The sequence below is a fragment of the Lipotes vexillifer genome, unplaced genomic scaffold, assembly GCF_000442215.2.
Source record: "Lipotes vexillifer unplaced genomic scaffold, Lipotes_vexillifer_v1.1 scaffold104, whole genome shotgun sequence".
Classification (NCBI taxonomy): domain Eukaryota; kingdom Metazoa; phylum Chordata; class Mammalia; order Artiodactyla; family Lipotidae; genus Lipotes; species Lipotes vexillifer.
In genome coordinates this window covers 1108816-1131564 of record NW_006789458.1, presented here as the reverse complement: position 1 = coordinate 1131564, position 22749 = coordinate 1108816, and the positions used below count along the sequence as shown (strand labels likewise).

The 22749-nt window shown below is 36.6% G+C and overlaps 1 protein-coding gene across 1 annotated transcript in view; it reads right to left on the bottom strand.

The window, feature by feature from the left end:
• Positions 1 to 22749, bottom strand: part of WDR64 (WD repeat domain 64) — a 155248-nt gene that overhangs the window by 64588 nt on the left and 67911 nt on the right. The window contains exons 10-14 of the mRNA XM_007462623.1: positions 22575 to 22701; positions 19510 to 19658; positions 17001 to 17124; positions 14344 to 14519; positions 5501 to 5677 (exon numbers count right to left, since the gene is read on the bottom strand). Coding sequence (XP_007462685.1) covers positions 5501 to 5677; positions 14344 to 14519; positions 17001 to 17124; positions 19510 to 19658; positions 22575 to 22701 — 753 coding nt within the window. The remainder of the gene's footprint in view (positions 1 to 5500; positions 5678 to 14343; positions 14520 to 17000; positions 17125 to 19509; positions 19659 to 22574; positions 22702 to 22749) is intronic.

Here is a 22749-nt window from a genome sequence, read left to right as displayed (position 1 = left end):
TATCTAATTCTTTTAAATGGTAGGTTAGGTGGTTTTAGATTTTTCTTGTTTTTTTTTTTGAGGAAGGCCTGTATTACTCTGAACTTCCCTCTAATAACTCTTTTTGCTGCATCCCATAGCTTTGTATGGTTGAGTTTTCATTGTTATTTGTCTCAATGTATTTTTTAATTTCCTCTTTGATTTCATCATTGACCCATTGGTTTTTTAGTAGCATTTTGTTTAGCCTCCATGTAATTGCTTTTTTCTCATTTCTTTTTCTGTTGTTAATTTCTAGTTTCATGTTGCTGTGGTCAGAGAAGATGTTTAAGATAACTTCTATACTCTTAAATTTGTTGAGGCTTGTTTTGTGCCCTAGTATGTGGTCAGTCCTACAGAATGTTCTATGTGCACTTGAAAAGAATGTGTATTCTGTGAAAAATATGGAACATTTTATGAATTTGCATGTCATCCTTCTGCAGGGGCCATTCTAATCTTCTCTGTATCATTCCAATTTTAGTATATGTGCTGCCAAACAAGCACTGTGACATTTTTTCCATGTTACTCCTCCCCTTGGGATTCACTTTGTCTTCTTACCTCCCCTTAGAAACTCCCTTTCTGGGCCAAGCTAACTCTTGCTTGTTCTTAAAGAACTAATTCAGCAACTATCTTCATCAGGAACCTCCTCTTCTTTCACCCCTGCACCCTGGCTCAACCCTCCAAGTTCTCTGCTACAATCCTATAATGCAGTAGTGCAGGTACCATACCTCATTAAACTTTGCATTCCTAATGCTAAGAACAGTGCTCGACACATAGTAGGTGTTCAATAAAAAGTGCTATTGATATATACAGTGACATAGATAAATCTAAAAACATGTTAAATTAAATAAACTTTAAATATATACTGTATGATTTCACTTACATGACATTCTAGAACAAGGAAAAACAAATCTATGGTGAAAAATATTAGAACAGTAGTTGTTCAGTGAGGGGCAAGTATTGATGGGCAGGGGCATCAAAGTGTTTTTTTTTTATCTTGATAAGGGTTTGGATGTGTATATTCTTATTCAAATTCATTGAATAGCATACTTAAATTCTGTGCATTTACTGTTTGTAAATTTCACTAAAAACACAACACCATAAACAAAGAGTGAACTCTACTAAAGATATATATATATACTGAAGTGTTTAGGGGTGATATGTACTGATATCTTCATCTTACTTTGAAATACATTTTTAAAATAAGGTAGATTGAAGGGTGAATTGAGGATGGATACATGAATACATCTGCAATGAGGCAAATACTGCAAAATGTTAAGAGTAAATTTTAAGTGGAGGGTAACACTGTCAACTGTTCTATAGTTTTGAAATTTTTCATAAAATGTTGAGAAAGAAAAACATATGAACCATGCCCTCTTCAGAAGAGAAGTTTTGTATATAATCGCAGAGGCTTTTTAGATCCCTGGAAGTCCACCTATGAACAGATTATCCAAGGATACCAGGTTAAGGGCTCTGGTTCTGTAACTCTGAGGATCTATTGTTAAAAACTTGTCAGCGAACGCTTCTTTTTATCTGTGTGGAATACAAGATTGGTTCCTTTCAGTCTACTTACAATTTTGAAATTCAGAGAATATCCTGTAAAAAAAATAGTCTGATGATATTTTTTCCCTATTTAGATTTTTAAAACAACAATTAGAGCAGCAAGAAAAAAATTAACCAAGTAATGTCACCAGAGCAAGATAAGAAGCTTAAAAAAAAACTGTAAAAAAAAGCTGAAATTTTATTAACTGTCATTGGAAAATCTAGTTAAGATTATATAATGTAAAAATGTTGAACTAATAATTAGCCAGAAAAAGTGAACAACAATTTTGTGACCTCTTGATATGATCCCAAACTTACCCTTTTAATCAAAATCTTGGAGAAGTTAAAACACCTAGCTATTTTTAGATAAATGAGAACATGAGATACTATTGGATTCCCTGAGTGGAGCTTGAAGAATATTTGTGATTATATCCAAGAGTAGTTTCTGATAAACTGTTGAACCTCATCTACACTCAGCTGCTCAGAAGTTAGAATTGCCATGACAAAAATGACCATACACAAAATGAAAACATAAATAAGAAACTGGGAAATAATATTTGGAACTTCTATCACAAAGGACTAATATTCCTAATGCATATTCCTAATTATTTATGCACGTGTGTGTGTATTCTTATATTCCTAATGTATAAAGAGCTTTTTAAAACATTAGAAAAGAGCAATCTAGACAGAAAAATAGACAAAGAATAGACAGGTGAGGCATATACATAAAAATATGCTCCACTTATTCATTACAATAGAAAAAACATACCAAGTTACAATTTCCACCTATGATATTTGAACAAATCTAAAAGTTTGACATGGTACACTCTGGGTGAAGCTGTGGGGAAGTAGGCACTCTCATACGCTTTTAGTTGGAATATAAAATTGTGTAGCTGATGTAGGGGAGAATTTGACATTTACTTTGTAGTGCAGCAATATCTCTTCTAGGAATCTATTTTAAAGATTAGATTCAAAAATTTGAAATGACGTATGCATAAGGCTATTTGTTACAGCATTATTTATAATTGGAAAAAAATTGGAAACTACCCAAATGTTAACTTATACGGGGCTAGTTGAACAAACTATGGTACATCCAACTAACTGAAATAACAGAGCTTTCAAAAAGAAAGATGAAATATCTGTACAACTATGTTCATACCTGCAGTAGCCAAAACGTGGAAGCAACCTAAATGTTCACCAATGGGTGAATTGTTAAATAATATGTGGTATATACATACAATGGAATATTATTTAGGCTTAAAAAGGGAGAACATTCTGACATATGCTCCAACATAAATGAACCTTGAAGACATTATACTAAGTGAAACAAACCAGTCACAAAAGGACAAATATGGTATAATTCCACTTACATGTGGTACCTAGGGTAGTCAGAGTCATAGAGACAGAATGTAGAATGGTGGACGTCAGGGGCTGGAGGAGGGGGGAATGGGGAGTTATTGTTTAATGGGTATAGAGTTTTGGTTTTTCAAGATGAAAACAGTTCTCTGGGTGATGAGGGTTGCACACAGTATGAATGTACTTAATACCACTGAACTCTATAACTAAAAATCGTTAATATGGTAAATTTTATGTTTTGTGTATTTTATCTTAAAATACACATCTTTTAAAAAGATGAACATTTCTATGTACTGTTTATAAGGATCTCCAGAATATATTATTAAATAAAGTAAGCAAGGAATATAAGAATATGTACAGTATCTTAAAACTTGCTTAATAAGGGGTGAGGGAATACACATAAGGATAAGTATTAGATTATATTTTTAAAAAGCAACATTGGAAGCATAAATCAAAAACTTAAAAACAAAAGATTAACTATAGATTAGGAAAAGAATAGAAGGGACAGGAATGGAAGTTAGAATAAATCTTGTTTTGAAGATCTGATTTAAAATCTATTCAAATGTTTTGCATAATAATTAGACAAAATTAAATTTTTAAAATTTTAAAAAGCAATACATTAAAAATGCAATAAACTTTGTTGTGTATAGAGTTGGTGGCACAAGAAATTATTTCAAGTAATTTTAAAACATAGTAATTTGATTGCATATTCCAAGAGATATGTACTCTAAGGACGGAAACTACAAAGAAAATAAGATAATTGTTTCAGCTATCATATTTCTAGTTATTTTTTTCCAAAACTATAATCTAGTATACTATAATATAATGTACAATATGACATAAAACCCTATATATTATATAAGATACATTATATAAATAATAGGATAAAACAAGTAAGTAATTATGTTAATGTCATTAGAAAAAGATTTTCTGTGAGAGAAAAAGATAACAAAAATAAAATCAGTAATACCATGTTATTTTAAATCTGAATGGGAATATCAGTACAAGCTAAAGATGTATTTTCTCTTAAATTTTTTTCCTAGCTCTATCTATTGAAAAGTTCTAAAAACAAGGATCAATCTAGTGACAATAAACATCTCTAAAACTCAGTTTGTAGTTTCTTAATACTATTTTAATGATTAATCTCACTAAAAGAATTAGGATTTCTTGGTAAAATGGTGGATTGTAGATCTGGAACAAGAAATTAACAAAATAAGCCTGGAAACTTGTCATACCTGGAAGCTATCCAGAACTACTAGAGTCATGTTAAAAGAACTCAAAAGCCTGAGAAGTGTCCAACTAGCTTGAGATGGGATGATTTGAGAATTAATTAATAGTGCAATAGACTGAAACAAATCAAGAATATTTAAATTTATGATTTGATAATGATACTAAGCAAATAAAATCCATTGACCACTTTTTTGGAGGATGCTAAGGAACCCAATTTCTTATTTTGAAAACTGATAAATGTAAGGAAAGAATCAATCAGTTACTTTGATTTCCTATCTGAACTGTACTTCAGTGTAACCAAATAGTTGATAATAGTTTTTGTTTTTTGAATTTTATTTATGTTTTTATACAGCAGGTTCTTATTAATTATCCATTTTACACTTATTAGTGTATATATGTCAATCCCAATCTCCCAATTCATCCCACCACCACCATCCCCCCACACTTTTCTCCTTTGGTGTCCATACATTTGTTCTCTACATCTGTGTCTCTGTTTCTGCCCTGCAAACCGGTGATAACAGTTTTTCTTTAAAGACACATTCCAGCTAATAAATGAATCAGAATGTTAAGATGGCAACTCTGAATGAAATAATAAACCTAGGTAGTGGTCATCAATGGCTGATCCAAAAAAAGAGAACCAGTATTATGTGAATTTTGATGGAAGTACATGACATCATGTACTGTAGTGACCTCCATGTACTATAGAGTCTTATTTTTTTTTTTTAATCAAAGCTACATGCACCAGATATAACTACCAGGTTAAAGGAAGTAAAGAAGAACTTTTTAAATTCACCACAAGGGTGCAATCAGCAAAATCTGGAAAATGAGAAACCAGGTACCAATTGTCCAGTATCTTCAAGAAATAATTTGCAAGGGGAAAAAAAGAGATATGGAAAGATAATTATATATTAAAAAAGACTGAAGAGACATCAACCAAATGCAACAAATGGGCCTTGATTAGATTCTGGCTGAAACAAACTGTAAGAAATACAAACGTATGATAAAATCTGGGAAAACTGAAAAATGTGATGTGATTATATTAAAGACCTCTTGTAAATTATTTTAGAAAATAATGGTACCATTGTTTTGTTTTGATTTTGAGTCATTACCATTTAGAGATACATACTGAAATATTTAGGGATGAAATTACACAATGTCTGGGATTTGCTTCAGAATAATCCATCCATTGACAGTGGTCATAGGAAAGTGGTAGGAATAACGAGAAATAAGTTTGGCCATGCATAGATAATTTTTGAACCTGGGTGATAATACATAAAAGTTCATTGTATTATTTTCTCTACTTTTATATATGTTTGTAAATTTTCATAATAAAAAGGAAAACAAGAAAAAAACTTACATCAACATATTGAGAAAAGTTTTTCTCCACTGTCAACTCCACATCTGGGAAAGGAATAGCCATACTCCTATCTTTAGCAGACATCCTTAGATGCACAATACGATTCCCATTTTGTAGGACAGGCACAACATCAGGCAGCTCCCATATCACCGCAAGGTAAATATCATCTTCCTTACCCTTTAAGAGAAATCCAGTGAGTACATGAAAAATTCAATTAACTGTTTTATTTTGAGCTGTTTTAAAGATATAGAGAAAAATAGAGCAAACAGTGATATATCCACCACTCAGCTTTATCATATCTTAAGCACCATCTATCCCTCCCTAATATAATTCCTCTTTCTTCTTTACTCTCCAGAGATAACAAGTAACCTGAATATGTTTTTAGTCATGAAAATTTATATATACACACACACACACACACACACACACCCCATATTCAGGTTTTAGTCATATATATTGGGTAGACCAAAAAGTTCGTTTGGGATTTTCCGTAGCATCTTAACATCTTTCTGGCCAACCCAATATATATGTTACATGATATTGCTTCCAGGCTTCTAACTTTTTATAAATGTTATCAAACTGTATGGATTCTGCTTCAACTTGCTTGTTTCACTTAATATTATATTTTTGAGATTTATACAAGTTATTACATGGAGCTCTAGTTCATTTATTTTTAACTGCTTTATAGTATTGTATGAATATACTATAATTTACTTATCCATTCTCCTACTGATGAGTGTTCAGGTTGTTGCCAATTTTTCACTGCTTTTTTTTATGGACAGGTGCCATATTTTCTTGAGCATGTGCCTGGTGTAGAATTACCAAGTTGTAAGATATGCACACCATCAACTTCACTAGGTATTGCCAAGTGGCTCTTCAAGGTAGCATCCATTTCCACTTTCACCAGGAGTAAATAAAAGCTTTCCTTTCTTCACATTCTTGCCAAAACCTCATTTAACTTGATTTTTTTTTTTTTTTTTTTTTTTGCGGTCCGCGGGCCTCACTGCTCTGGCCTCTCCCGTTGCGGAGCACAGGCTCCGGACGCGCAGACTCAGCGGCCATGGCTCACGGGCCCAGCCGCTCCGCGGCATGTGGGAATCTTCCCAGACCGGGGCACGAACCTGTGTCCCCTGCATTGGCAGGCGGACTCTCAACCACTGCGCCACCAGGGAAGCCCTTAAATAATTATTTTTGACTGTCTGATGGGTTTAAAATAGGACATTTAAAAATTAATTTTAAAATTTGTTAATTACATTAATTACAGTTTTCTAATTTAGTAAGTTGAACTTTTTTTTTTTTTTCATGTATTTGTGAGCCATCCAGCTTTCTTATCTGTCCTTTGTCCATTTTTCTGTTGGGCTGTTTCTTTTTCTTTTGGATTTGTGGAGCTTCTTTCGGTATTCTGGTTCCTAATCTTTTCTCAGTTACCTGGGGTGCAGTGGTCTTTTCTCAGACTGTGACTTGTCCTTCTACTTTGTTTTTTAAGGCAAATGTTTGTTTTTAATTTTACTGTAGTAAAGATATCTTTGTGATATCCCATCCATGAATATGGTATATCTCCATTTATTCAGGGTGTTTCTATGCCCTTTAAGATTTCCCACACCCCCATACAAAAATCTTGCATGTTATTGTTAGATTTATTTTAGGTACCTTAGATTTTTGTTTGCTGTTGTATTTATTTATTCTGTTTTCTAATTGGTTATTATTCATGAGATGCTCTTAGCTTTAGAATTTTCAATTTTTATATGGGAATAAAGGCCAATTTTTGAAGATTGGTTATTTTGTGAGCAGAGCAGGGATCTTCCTTGGTTGCAAAGCAGCTGTGGTAAAGTGGGGAGAATACTGGTCTAGGCATGATGACAATATGTTTCTAGTCTTAGTTCTAGTGAGACCTTGGGCAAAGTGTATATTTTTATGGGGCCTTATTTTCCTTAGTTAATGGATAAAAGTCCTTCCATTTTTTAAAAAAAACTTTATGATTCTAGGTGTAGATCTAATATCTCTGTTATCTCATATCTATGTTAATTCAAAAGTATGAGCCAGTGGTACTCCCAGATACTAGTTGATTCTTTGGTTAGCATTTGCACCATTGTGGGAGTAGAAGGAATCTCAGCAATATCCAAATAGTGATCTGATATTGATATACTGAGTAATAGCTTATTTAGGGTCATGGGCCCACTTGATGGGATGAATTGGCTACAATGGTTTTAATAAGTTTAGCTGGTTTCAACTGAACCACTTAGGAAGGTGGCTATCAGACTTTCTGAATTCGTAGAGCACTAAATTTTAAAAATATTTTAAAAGATTGATTTAGAGTTACTAACATTTAATTTTACTAGGAAAGGACATGGGGGAAAAGAGAGAGAAAACTCTATTATCATCATTTTATGAAAAGAAAGGCTATTTTAATACAAAAAAGTAAAAAAGATAAAATCTTATAAGTTTTGAAGTAAAATTAGGTTTATGAAAAATTATTCTTATTTTCTTTATTTCATGTCTAATTGGTGAATCTTTTTATCTCAGATAGGTATTGGCAGATAGGCCTTTAGGAAATGGTGCTCCAGAAAAACAGCAGTTCACATAATGCTAAGGGCATGTATTATACTAATTGCTTCACAAAGAAAGGTCTTTTGCTTTAAGGGACTCACAAATAGGGCTATATGAGTAGACACACAAAGTAATGTGGATAGGAAGGAAGATCAAATAAAAAGAAATAAGTGGGGTTTTAGAATTTGAACTATTTGGGGGGGTTAATAAAAATCTCTGAACTCCCATAGTGCTTTGTTCATAATGTTAGAACAGTAATTTCTAATCAGCCTATGGTTTTGTCAAAAAGGGTTCTGGGGCAAATTTATTCCAAATTTACTAAAATTTTTATGTACTCAATACAATTTTATCCTCTTAAACTGAGATATGAAAAACTATACTGTTTTCTTCTCTGTAGTCTATGAAGTTTTATCAGTGGGTCAGTCAATTTAAAATCTGCCCTCCCATTACATGACTAAAGGACCTTGCCCAGAAAAACTAGTACAGCAGTGATTTGTGAAGAGATCAGGCAACTGCACAAGCATTTTTCTGAGACTTGAGAAAAGAAAACTAAGAAAATAAGTACAAGAGAGACATGACATTTTAAACCATTAAAAACTGGTTTGAAGACATTAAAAAGAAGTACATAAAACTTATGGGGACTCCACTTTACTTCATAATGCATTAGCAATGTTTCCTGAATAACTGAATGTGATACCTGAAGAATTTTTTGTTTTGTTTGTTTGTTTGTTTAATGCAGCTGAGAGTCTTGGAAGATAGAGTTTTGTTTCATCTTTTCTCCACTCTACTCCCAGCTTCAATGTCAGGAAGAACAACCTTCCTGCCCTCAACAGTTTCTGGGGACAAGCAGAGAAATGGGGTTTAGAGTTTGGGGAAAGAAAGTTATCATGGGCCTGTTGCCCCCTGGGCTGAATAAAAACCTGGGAACCCTTATTCAGGGGGAGACTCCTAGGATGGGATTTAAGCATGGTGGTTCATCTGCAAATATGCTTAAATCCCCAGAGGTGTGTGTGGAGGGGGCAATGTGTGGCATGGCTTATGCCTAGTTTCCCTTTCTTCCAAGGAAGTAGAGGAGTAGCTGAACAGGTGGACTAAGCCTTCTGTACTTTAGAAATTGGGAGAGTGAGAAGAGAATGGGCTGCAGAAAAGCATATTGCCAGTGCCTTGACGGGGGACTATTGTGGGGACTGCTAAACCCCAGCCCTCAAGAACACCATGGCTGTACATCCCACCCTTTGGGATTATCACATCTTGCAATTTTCTAGTAGCCAAACCCCAGTGAGCAGAAAAAGAAATGTAGTTCAGTAGGCCTAGAATCTAGAGAGAAGAACAAACAAAACATGCAGAACAGATCCCAGACTAACTAGAACTGCTGGGAAGTATGATAACAGTGCTGAACAGTACTGTTTCTGTTCAAAACAGAAACAAAAACCAGCACAACGTGATCTTCAAATTTAAGAATTTGGGGGCTTCCCTGGTGGCACAGTGGTTAAGAGTCCGCCTGCCGATGCCGGGGACACGGGTTTGTGCCCCAGTCCGGGAAGATCCCACATGCCGTGGAGCGGCTGGGCCCATGAGCCATGGCCGCTGAGCCTGTGTGTTCGGAGCCTGTGCTCCGCAACGGGAGAGGCCACAACAGTGAGAGGCCCGTGTACCACAAAAACAAAAAACAACAACAAAAAAAATTTAAGAATTTGGTTAATGAGCTGAAGGAGAATCAACACCTGTCTGAGACTTGAACTAATAGCCTAGCAGTAGAGAAAATATTTCAAAACAGTTAGCAAAACTAAAATGAAACAAAAACAAAGAGGAAAATATAAGAGATTTAGAGGACAGATTCAGAAGACCTAATATGCAAATAGTATGGGTTCCTGAATTAGAAAAAGAAACAGATGCTAAAGAGACACCTAATACACAAATAATAATACAAAACAATCCCCTGAGCTGGAAGAAATACCTAGGACTTCAGATTGAAAGTCTCCTGTGGAATTGATGAGAAAAGATATACACATGGGCATAGACTTTAAACTTCAAGACAAAGATAACATCTTACAAATTTGCAGAGAGAAAGAATAAGTTGCTTACATAGGAAGACACAGAGAAGCTTTGGACTGCTCATTGGTAACACTGTCACTTCAAGACGGTGAAGTTACATATAGACTGAATAAAAGGTCCTGTAACTCAAGAATGCCAAAATATTTCCCAAAGGTTGGTGCTGATTTACACCAACATTAGCAGTGAATGAGTAGTCACATTGTTCCACAGCCTTGCTAAAACTCAGACTTACTTTTTAAAATCAGTCTATTGGGTGTATTATATCTATTCAAATTCTAACTTAAAGTTACTAATAAAGTTTAGCAGCTTTTCATGTTTATTGGCCTTTTGTGTTTTCTGTTTTATAAAGTGCCTATCTTTTTTCATTTTTCTATTGAACTGTTTATCTTACTTATTATCTAAGAACTTTGGATACTAATCAAGTTGCAAATATTTTCTATAATTCTACTCTTGTCTTTTTGCTCTCATTATGGTGACTATTGATGGAGAAATGTTATTAATTCAAATAAATTAATCTTTTCCTTAATAACTAGTGATTTTAAAATATCATTTAAGATATTTCTTTATCCTGAGTTCATAAAAACAATCCCCTTAATTATCTGCTAAAAACCATATTGTTTTGTTTTTCAATTAATGTCTTGAAGTCATAGTCAAGGAATAGTCCTAGAGATCATGAAATCATGAAAATTAGAGTTCTTTTTTTCTCTCCCTGTGGGTATCTACTTGCTCTAAAATGATTTATTGAAAAGTATATTCTTGCCACAAATATCTGCTATGCCATTTCTGCTGTATATGGATTTTTTTGTTGTTCTGTTACTCTCTGTGCCCAAACTTGGTTGTTCTGTTTCCTTGTGAGCTTAATTATGCTCGCTATGGTCTGAGATGAAGTTGTCTTCCTCCAGAATGAATTTGTGCTTGTTTCTGCCAGGTGCCTGGTGGAACTACCAGTAGTGGATCACCTTAAACCAAGTTCATAGCTAAGATTTCCTTGACCACCTAAGTACTGCAAATCTAGGTGGCAATCTAGGTTGCAAATGCATATGAGACCCTACCTGTGGTCAGTTTCTCAGGGACAGGGCTTGTCTCATCTTGTTTTGTTTTCCTACTCTTCTCCCTTGTTCCCTGTTTGGCTCAGTGTGAGGGCAGTCATTCCTGGATTGCCCCTAGGAGGCCGGCTTTCTTCTTTCTGGTTCACCCTAATCTTGATAGTGTGATTTTGGGTCCCAGCATATTGTGGAGTTGGTATTAAACTCCTTGCCTTACACAGGCCCTGAGACTTGACTTCTTTTGCCCCTTCTAATCTGGTGAGTTTTCAAAAATTGAACCCAGTTTACTTTGGAAAATGCCCTCAGGACAAAAGTAGCAGTGGTGTTTTGGTTCTCAATTTACCTTTCTCATTCTCCACCTTCACTAAAATTTTGGTCTGCTATTTACTTACTATATTGTCATCTCTTTAATGCTAGTTAGGAGATTTAGAAAATATTTTATCCAGAAATTTTCGTGGTTTTCAGTGGATTGGTCTGAGTAATCTAGTTCACTAATATAGAATCCTGGGAGTTAGAAAAAATATGTAGCATATGTGGAGCACACAAAATGTTTCTTGAATTGTGTTGAATTTAATTGGAAATCCGAGGAAAGAGAAATCTTCCCTGACTCCCAGATTAGGTTAGGCACCACCCACCATCATTAATTTCTATAGCACTTTGTGCAAGCAATCATAACACTTGTAATAGGCGGATCAACATTAGTCTTTCTTATTAAATTGTAAGTCCCATTGTGAAAGGGGGGATATCTTTCTGGTTCATGGTAAACATTTGGTAAATGATCACTGAACAAAACAAGTGAATGAAAGTATTCGAGAAAGTAAGTATGTAAATCAGACCATATTTACTTTAAATTGGCAGATAATAATAAGTGATAAGTAAATAATAAGATGTTAATAATAATAAAAATAAGTGTATTTTCAACATTATCCTTATTGTAAAATTCCCCTGTCCAACATTAATAAAAATACCCTAAAACGCTCCATAGATTTACTATTGTATATCTTACAAGGGGTTTCTTATATTTCTATATTTCTTACATTTCAGTCCTTAGTAAGCACCTACTCTGGGCAGAGCAAAAATACAAATATGAATAAGACGGGTTCTCAGTCCTCATCAAGTTAAATCTATAGAATTCTGGAGACATGGAAAATCAAAATAATCAAAGTAAAAAATGCTACAATAGGGCTAAAAGCAATTTTGATGTGAGAACAGCACCATGCTACTTTTTACAGTTTTGAAAAAGGAGTGTTTATAACAACAGACATTGTCTGTTAGGAAGGGTACCTTGATGGTCAATTGCACTAACTTAAAACAGGGAAATTAATACACTGTCGCATTTTAGACTATATTACTAAGAAGTTCCTTTCTACAGTGCCATTTTTTTAGGGAGTAAGTGAGCTTGTTTTATTTATTACTTCTTTATTTATTTTTTAAACATTTCAGCAATTAAAGGTTCTGAGGGCTAAGTGGGTGGAGATGAGTTTGGTTTTATTTCATCTCTCTAAAGAGAAAGTAGGTTGGTAGACCAAGCCCTGATAAAAAGCAAAGTTGGCAACACGAATGACACTGCATGAGCTGGGGCCGGAGGTGTGCATGTGTGTGTCAGGACCAGATGGTAAGAAAATGGGAAATAATGAATAAGAATTCCAGTCTAAGGCTGCCCATTGAACAAATGGTAAACTATAAGAAAGACTAATGCCATCTCTAGCCAAAACTTTATTTGGGGCCAAAATTACACTTTCCTAATGACCCCCTTGCTTTGTGTCACTTATTAGGTTCTTCCTTCACAGGCTGAAAATCCACAAGTGCTAACTACATGCCCCAGTTTTCAGGAATAATGCTACCTGCAAGTTCTGTTTTCTGAAAGAATGTGTCTATGTTTAGATGATATTTAAACTATTGCTTTATTTTGTCAAATCAGCAAAAAATAATCAGACTAAATTCTCGTTTAGAGATGTATTGACTTGGCTATCAACTTGTTTTCACTTTCCTGCAAATTATTTAATACATAATTAAATAAAATTGTGTTGATGCCACAACTGTTTTTCTCTCAATTATCTAAAAGGTCATTAAATTTTTCCTTTGGTCTATATGTTATTCAAGTTTTAACTTCATTTCTCAGTATTTCATTTTATTTATTGAGGAAATTGAGCTCATCAATAAGAACTCAACATTCCGAACATGGTAGAATTACAAAGTAAATCTTTTAAAGGAAATTTACAACTATTTCTTTCCACTTTAGAGCTTCCTTTCTAGCACAGTGCCATTTTGGATTGCTCAAACAGCAAAGAAGGATTAGTTGAATCAAGAAAGTTTTTCACTCCTTTTTTCCAACAGTAGGGCTGTCAGTCATCGCAGTCAATGCTACCTTAATGCAAGACTTTTTTTCTGATCTTAGCTTTCAGAAGGGGAATAATAAGGGCAATGAATCCCAGAGTTCTAGTCAGGGAAACATCCACTTCATAGCCAGGATAAATAATCTAATTTTCTTTTTTATTTTATGTTCTATAAATTTTTATTGATTTTTTGGCCACGCCTCACAACTTGCAGGATCTTAGTTCCCTGACCAGCGATCAAACCCATGCCCCCTGCATTGGGAGTGTGGAGTCTTAACCACTGGACCACGACAGAAGTCCATAAATGATCTAGTTTTCATTTAAGAATGAAGAAGGCATTAGTGTTCTTAGGTGGTAAGAGACTCACAGGAACAGGCCCTGAGCAGATTGCATTATTAACTATAAAGTAAACAAAGTAATTTTGGTGACAAACTGAAAAAGTGACTTGAGCATCCCTGAATGCATTATGGGTTATAAGGTTCAGAGAGGAATCATTGATCCCTTTCACAGAGTCTGCTGGGAAGCAGCTCTGTCAGTGAATTATCCCCAAATGAGGGTATAAACCATGTCAGAGGTGGCAGCTGTATATACATTTAATCTTTTTGATATCCACTCCAGAGAATCCCAGCTAATCCCTTCAGCAAACACTGGATGGGCAGGATGCTATGGCTGAGCAGCTATTCTTTTTTGTTCTTTCCTTGGACCTGGGCAATGTTAAAATTAGGAATATCCTAGGAAGGTTGGTGGAGAAATACTATCCTCAGCTGGCTGGCAAGAGAGGATTTAAATGGGGATTATCCACACTCAGTTGATTTTCCCAAGAAGAGCATATAGAGTATATAAAAATGGGATTGCAAACCTGGATCATTTTGATCTTCCCATTGCGCTCCAAAGCGAGGATCAAGTACTGGTGTTTTTCCTGAGCTTTCAGGAAAATCAGGCGTTGCAGCCAGTGCTCTCCCTCCTTCCAGTCTTTCCCTTCTGGTAACACTTTCATCTCTTGCCCACTGCCAAAGTCCCAGATTTTAACTGTTCCTGAACACACAGAGAAAAGACTATATTGGCAAAAATAATGTATGGAAAGAATGACTTTTATCTCAGAGAAAATTGATCTAATTGAAAGATTTCTGCAACAGTTTATCCGAGGTTTATTTCCTACTGAGACTGCTATATGAGTCTCTCTAGCATTGCTGTGTACCAAATATATTTCTGTATGCCTTAATTTGTCACAGGCTGATAAAAAATAAACAGGACCAGCCAATGTCTTGAAATTTGCGACTGTTTTCTTCGAAATTCTCAGACTCTCCTGTCTGAGCTTTCTGTCTTAAGTGGGTCTTTTCTGTCTTTATTCTCCCAGTGCCTTCCAGTTTGCTAAGTACTCTTCAGTATCTATTATCAATCAATCAATCAATCTATCTATCTATCTATTTATCAATCTAACTAATATCATGTCACAATGATTATTAATAGTCAAAAATCACTCCAATAGTGTCATTTCCTAAGGTGCTAACGTGTTTTAGGACTAGCTCCTACTGGTAACAAAAGGTATAAAAGAATGCCAGCAGGTAGGAAACAGTCAAGCTTTGAGTTGTTTTTTTGTTACATAAGAAGGAAATGCAGAAAGGGTGTCATGTTTCTTCCTACATTTGAAATCTTACTTTCTTTATAGTTAACTTCATTGATTTAGGAGACCCTGATGAAGAGGCCAGGTGAGATGATAGCATACTCGTTGAATGCCTATTTCTGCATCATTACTCAGTGTACACTGATAATTATCTTCTAACATGGGTTTTTATAGTGACCTCAGGGTTAAAATCTAGTGTACTGCCCTTCACAGTACTTTTCCTCCCCTTCCTTAACCCTAACCTCAACCCCCTCCTCCTGCTTCTTATCTTCCAGTTCTAATCCTGCTGGGCATCCAGAATGTTTTCACTGTGCTGTTTTCCTTCCTTTATGCTAGGTTCCCTCCATCAGCAATACTCACAACCCCATCTTTTTTTTTTCACTAAAAACATCTTTAAACATTAATTAAATTCTCCCTATATACACAGCATGGTGGTAGAGCAGGGGATGAAAAGTGAGCATAGCTCCTGCCTTCAAGGAAGTTATGGTCTTGTAGGAAGTCATATAAACAAGTAAAAGAAGTGATCATGCTCTCACTTATTCTTGGGTATGTGGACCACAGTCTCATGGCCCAGATTTCCTGCTGACTTAGGACTATGTGGACCACAGTGTCATGGCCCAGATTGCCTGCTGACTTAGGACTTTGGCAATAAGATTTAGTGGGGCAGAAAGCAGGGAGGATACTGCTCAGCTCTTCCCAGGTGATGGGTGGTTGAGAATGAGAGGGGACTGCTGGCTTGTGGGCAGATTTGCTTTGGGAGCTAGAGAATCCTTTTCCTCAGGGTGTCCTAGACCCAGAGTCTTTGACAATTAACATGTACTTCTGAGGAGGACAAACTGTCACTAGCACTAACAAAGTGAAATATGACTTGCTTGAATGAAAATAATAGTATCTCAGTCATTTATATGAATTTCTTAATGCTTATGCTGGGCAATGGTCATGTGCATTGCTCAGAATTTCTAATTTTCATATGTATGCAGGATGTGCTTATAGAGCAGTTAAGACTGCTTTCTTAAGAACTCTCCTACATGAAGAGCAGTTGCATTTATTCACACCCCATCAACTTAGCATTCATGATTTTATTTCATGTGTACTGTTATCTGCTTACACTTTAAAAACTCAGACTTTCACATCAAGATATTCAGTCAGTCCATCCATTGGCTTACAAGCAAGAATTTATTTAGTAAATATATACCTAGAAGAAATATATTCTGAGAAGTGATGCAGATGGTTATATTGTCTAAATAAAGCAGTTCTTTCGTGGGAGTTCAGAACAAGGTAAGGTGAAAGAAGAGGCAGGCTATAGTTCTCTGCTTCTAGCAAGTTCTATGCAGTTCCCCACAGCATGAGCAGCAAATGACACAGCACAACTGGAGCAGGACATCCTCTCAAGTGTGACATGACACATGCCCTTAAGCAGCTTAGACTTATAAACAAGTCCAGTATAGAATTCTAGATGTGATATAGCAAAGTTGGATGGATGTTTTGTCTGGTCCCATATTGTCAGTAAAAATATTGTCAGAAGTACTAAATAGAATGTCTCTTAGCTGATGGTACCCAAAGTTAGAAGGACGGAATGAGTCAGTGCAACACAGATAAGTCTCAGTCAGAACAGAATGAGATGGTATACATGAAAGACTTTGCAAACTGAAAAGCAACTATGTAAGTGTAACGTAAGGTATTGATTATTTTGAACGACAGTATCAGGACATTAATGCCAGTTAGAGAAGAGCCTATCACTGTTCAGTCAGGCACAGCACTCTCACTGGCACGTTTACATATTCCAGCCTGATCATGCTTCCCCGCTAACCCAAAAAAACTTGTAATGAGATCCTAAAACAAATTCTCAGGACACTAAAGCAGGGAGGCTATACTCTGGATATTAGTCTGACCATTATATGCTCCTGTAGCAAAAAGAAATCCACTTTCATCAATAGCTGCAGAAGTCAGTTCAACATTGAAGCCATGAGGGTCTAAAATCTGGTACATTTGGAGGCCAGTTTCGAGTTCCCATACCTACAGGAAAGAACAAAACAATCAAATAATCTATAAGCCCTTCAGTTTTCATCAATTTTACAATATTCAAAATAGCCTCAAAATTGGTACAATGCACATCTAACACCTCTCCCAACATTCTGCCATGAATGTTGGTTTGATCAAAGAAAGGTCTAAAAGATGTAGTGCTGTCTAATAGTTACTTTGCTACCCTGGAGTGTGTCTGTAACATATGTAGGTGGGCTGACACAAGCAGCAACTATTCCAGGCAGCCCCTGTCTGTCCAGGAAGTAGTCAATTGCTACTGTAAGCACAAAGCAAGCTTAGCAGCAAGACAGAAATGTAACAGTTATGAGTTCAGTGGACAAAGAAATCAAATTGAATTTATTCTTTTTTTAATAGTTCTTTATTGGAGTATAATTGCTTCACAATACTGTGTTAGTTTCTGTTGTACAACAAAGTGAAATCAGCCGTATGCATATATATATCCCCATAACCCCTCCCTCTTGAGCCTCCCTCCCTCTAAGTCATCGCAAAGCACCGAGTTGATCTCTCCGTGCTATGCTGCTGCTTCCCACTAGCTAACTATTTTACTCTTTATTGACACTCATCCAAATTAGCTAGGGGTCACAGGACAGAATCTGTAGTTAACAGCATGAAATCTGAGAGAATCATGAGGAAAGGGCTCACTGACCTTTCCAAGGAGTGTTCTGATTAGGGACATGTGCCCAGCTCTTAACAGAGAGAAAAGGGGAAGGGAGGGCAAGGGAGGCTGAGACTTCAGAGAAGGCTATATGTGTAATTAGGCTGGGTATAATCAGAAAATCTAGAAACACATCAAGGCTCATCACTATCTCTTTGGAAATGCAGTAGAAGCTTTAGACTTGCAGTCTTTCAGTCTGAATCTTTCCCTTTTCATGTATCTGCCATTGTCAGGTGTATGTTAGACTGTCAGTAAACAATAAAATTGAACTGGCAACACAGTTTATACTCAAGGTATTTGGGGACAGGGACAGTGTAAACACAGGGCCAGAGATGGGAAGGTGCACTGTTGCTCCAGGGAACTGAAAGTCAGTTGCTGCACCTGGAGTGAAAGAGTGGGAGAAGGAGTAGCTGATGTAATAAATAGTCCAGAGACCAGATAACAAAGGGCCCCCGACTGAGCTGTGGCAGAGCCAAGATCTGAAAGAAGCCAGTCTGGACCTTAAGTCCATGCTCTTAACCTTTGTGTGCCACTGGGTATAGCTGAGGTCCTGAAGGGAGAATGAACAATGAGGGCCACTGCATGAAGGGGTCTCAGAGGCCACCCATTTCCTGGCCTAAAGTATGATCCCTTGCCAACCAATCAGGTGTGAAAACTCACCTAGATGCCTTCCTTTCCCCTTCTGCCCTTGCAGGGAAGACATTTTCTCCTTAAGAGGTCAGTATTTTATGAAAACAGACAGGCTTTAGTTTTAGTTTCCCTCTACTTATTCTGTAGGCATTATCAGAAATAACTGATAATTAAATGAGCTTAGGAGATTTTGGCTGGAGGGAGTCTCTAGCGGATAAGCACAGAAGGCCAAAATTGAGAAGGCATTTGAGGAGTCTCCAGAGGAATGCTGTCTCCTTTTCCCTGTGTGTCCTTTTGGAGAGCATGCATGAAATAAAAGGATAAACACTGGAAGCACACATCTCCAGCCATCACTGCTAGATGACTTCAGGGGTCATAATTACAGATACAGCTAGGATGGTCAAGTACTCTAGCCTTTAGGGAACACATTAATGACATGGCCTGAGGATTGCAGAGGAAAGGACTTGGGTATTCACCTCAGGCAAACCTGGGTTCATATCCCAGCCACAATGCTTACTAGCTATATGAACTTGGGCAAGTTGCCTTGATCTCTGAGTCCTAATTTCCACATCTTTAAAATGGAACTCTTTATCTGTCCACAGAGAACTAGTACAAGGATTCAACACGATCATAGATTTAAGGCACCATAAGGTTCCATGTCCTGCACCTATAGGGGTTATAGGAAACATCTATACATTTCTTCCCCTTCCTTCTTAACATTCTCTTTCCCGTGGCTCAGCTTAAAAAGTTTACACACACACACACACACACACACACACACACACACACACACACACACGTTTTTTCTCCTTGATATATTTCCCTTAAAATTCCTATTTTGATTGTAAAGACTACCTTCATTTTTTAATTGAGTGTGTAGCTTAATAGCAAGCAGTATGAACTGGATTAAAATGCTTGTTTTTCATGTGTTCACGAAAGCTTAAAAATAGCTCTAATGTAGGATTCCATCATATGTGCCATTACATTTATTTAGTCACTTAAAGACTTACCTATAAGAAGAGAAAATTCTATCTTCTTTGGCTTTTTCTTCCTGAGAGTCAATATGTACTCACCTTAATTACGGACTCAGAGCAGATAGTAAGTACTTGGTGAAAATATTTGTTGTAACGCATGACATTGATTTCTCGTTCATGGGTGTGAGGAACCTGTTTCGCATCTTGTATCATCCTAGTCAAAGGATACATGTCCATAACACTAGATCCTGGAACAGAAATAAGAATCTCATAAATACCCAATATTAGAAGATTTGATTCACAAAGGATTTTATTCAACCAGTTGCATTTGCAAATAGCTGATCAGTGAGATTATTAATATCAGTGAGATTATTAATGCCTAGGAAAACTAATGAGGTGAAAATACATCCATTTATTCAAAAACATTTTTGACAAATAAAACAAATATGATTCAGCCAGAGAAAAGTATTCATTTGGGGCTTCATTAATATTCAAGTGTAGGGCATTTGGGCTTCCTTGATATCTGTTTTTCAGTGACCACTATTTTCCTATTTTTTATAGTCTACTTAGTGAAGTGGAGATTAAGCTACCAAAGGCTGACCCTTCATTTTCTCTAGTCTCTCCAAAGAAATCTCAACGGCTGCAAAATTGTCAGCAGGAGTTAATAAACATTTTCTTAAAGTGTTTAAATTTTAAGATAAAGTCTACTCATGTGTTAAAGAGGAATGGAGGTGGCTCTTCTGGTAGTAGTTCTCAATTCAAATACGTCTGGATGGAAATATGAGAGGGATGTGGTAACCAGGTAATCAAACAACACATGGAACTCCTTCATAGGTTCTTTGACATTACACTGACTGTAATTGACTTTATCCAAACTGACAACAAAGCTAGATATTATGCTTATGAACAAGTGGTAATCCTCTACATCAGCGGTCCCCAACCTTTTTGGCACCAGGGACCAGTTTTGTGGAAGACAATTTTTCCATGGACTGGGGAGGGGAGGATGGTTTTGGGATGATTCAAGTGCATTACATTTATTGTGCACTTTATTTCTATTATTAGTATGTTGTAATATATAAGAAATAATTATAACACTCACCATAATACAGAATCAGTGGGAGCCCTGAGCTTGTTTTCACCTGCCACTCACTGATAGGGTTTTGATATGAGTCTGCAAGCAACTGATTTATTATGGTCTCTGTGCAGTCAAACCTCTTTGCTAATGATGATCTGTATTTGCAGCCACTCCCCAGCGCTAGCATCACCGCCTCAGCTCCACCTCAGATCATCAGGCATTAGATTCTCATATGAAGTGCACAACCTAGATCCCTCTCATGCATAGTTGACAGTAGGGTTTGCACTCCTATGAGAATCTAATGTCGCGGCTGATCTGACAGGAGGTGGAGCTCAGGAGGTAATGTGAGCGATACGGAGTACTGTAAATACAGATGAAGTTTTGCTCACTCACCCACCACTCACCTCCTGCTGTGTGGCCCAGTTCCTAACAGACTATGGACCAGACCTGTCTGTGTCCCAGGGGTTGGGGACCCCTGCTCTACACGTTTGGCTAGATACACAACTACTATGGAAACAATGCGGTACAAAGAAAGAAAGTGGATCCAGGAGTCAGAAGCTTTGGGACTGAATCCCAGCTCTATGTTTCAACTAGTATCCTTCTACTAGTCAGTTGAAATATTTAATATTCAGTTTTGTCATTTATAAAATAAGATATTAATTCCTACCTTAAGTGGTGGTTGTGCAGATCAAGTGAAATAAAATACATGAAAGCATTTTGTGGAAGAACTAATCAAATGGTAGTTGTCTTAATAGAGTAACAATAACAACAACAATGGTGACACTTACAACAATATATTCTACAATGTGGTGTTGCTGTCACTGGGGTTTAGAAGATTACTACTACGGCTGCTTCATTTGAATGAAAGCACAAATTAAAATCTGAGAGATAAGCTTCATGCAGTTCTGATGTCAAGTTGATGGTTGCCGTCAATGTATGCAATTTTAGTGATTAAGCAACACACAAAGCTCTATACTTTTGTAAGCAGAATACTATCAGAATTACGTAATGTTGGGATGCATCTTTGATTTTCTGATTGTTTTTTGTGTTTTTCTTTTTGCCTTGATACTTGAGTCTTTAGTTACTCTGATGATAAATGGGATGAAGATGCTGAGCCCAGCAATGAAACATGCAGTTTGGGGCACTAAGAGAAAATTTGCTTGTAGTCATTTTTATGTTATTTTTAGAGGAGGTAGTATAGAGGAGGGGTGCTTACAACTAGAATTAAGTTCTGTTTTACAAGGTGGAAAATTATCTATCAAGCACGAAGTGCTATTTCACTTCTAATCCAGAAAAAAACCCAAAAGTTAAAAAATAATTATATTCTCTACCAGCAGAGATATCACCAATCATTTCTCTGCCCTAATTAATCCCACAGGAACTCAGAGCAGGTAGTCAGTGGAAAAATGCTTAGGAAATGCATTCTGGGTTGATGTTCCAGAAAGAATAAGTATTGTCAATACCGTTCATTTCTTCTAAACCTTCTTCTGAGGGCAGGCATGTAAATAGTGTTCAACCAAAATGCCTAACAGGGTCTTTTGTCTCTTTAGTGAGCACCTTTCTCAGGGGCAGCAGGAAAAGGGGACAACAAATCTGTTGGCCTCAGGGCTGAGGGTTCTGTCATTCAGGACTCTATCTTCTCTCTCCACTGTTCTTTGTCTAGAAGTGAGAGGGTCAACACACTCCTCACCGAGTAACTGTCTCAGTACCAGAGTGCATGGGGCCAAATTGCCTCCTTGAAGAAAAGGGGCACTGACTCAGCATGCTGGTGCAGCCACTCTAAGATGCATCATATTCCTGCTCCTGACGGTCAAGACAGAGCTGGATTTGCCCTACGTGTAGCAGCAGCTTACATTCCACTTCTCTGCTTAACTCCACCACCTTGAATCCTAGGTTCAAGACCTCATCCACGAAGCTATAGAAAGATAAGGAGGAACAGGATTGAATTCAGTTACTGATTGTGAGCAATCACAGTTTATAAATTTCCCATCTAGTTTTGTTTCTCTTCTAGTCAGCGATAAAGTGCTAGTTAAAAAAAGGTAAAACATCAACATATGAGTTTTGTTTGCCATTAATTGGGTGCACTTACCTGTAACAAGCATGCCATGATTGGAATCAAATACCATAGAGTAAATCTGCATGTCTCCTGGTCCTCCCTGGCTATCATGGAAGACTTGTAATAGTGAAAGAGTCTGTATATCCCACACCCTGAAAACCTGGAGGGATAAAGAACACTGGTCACCATTTTTCCACTTTACTTTCCC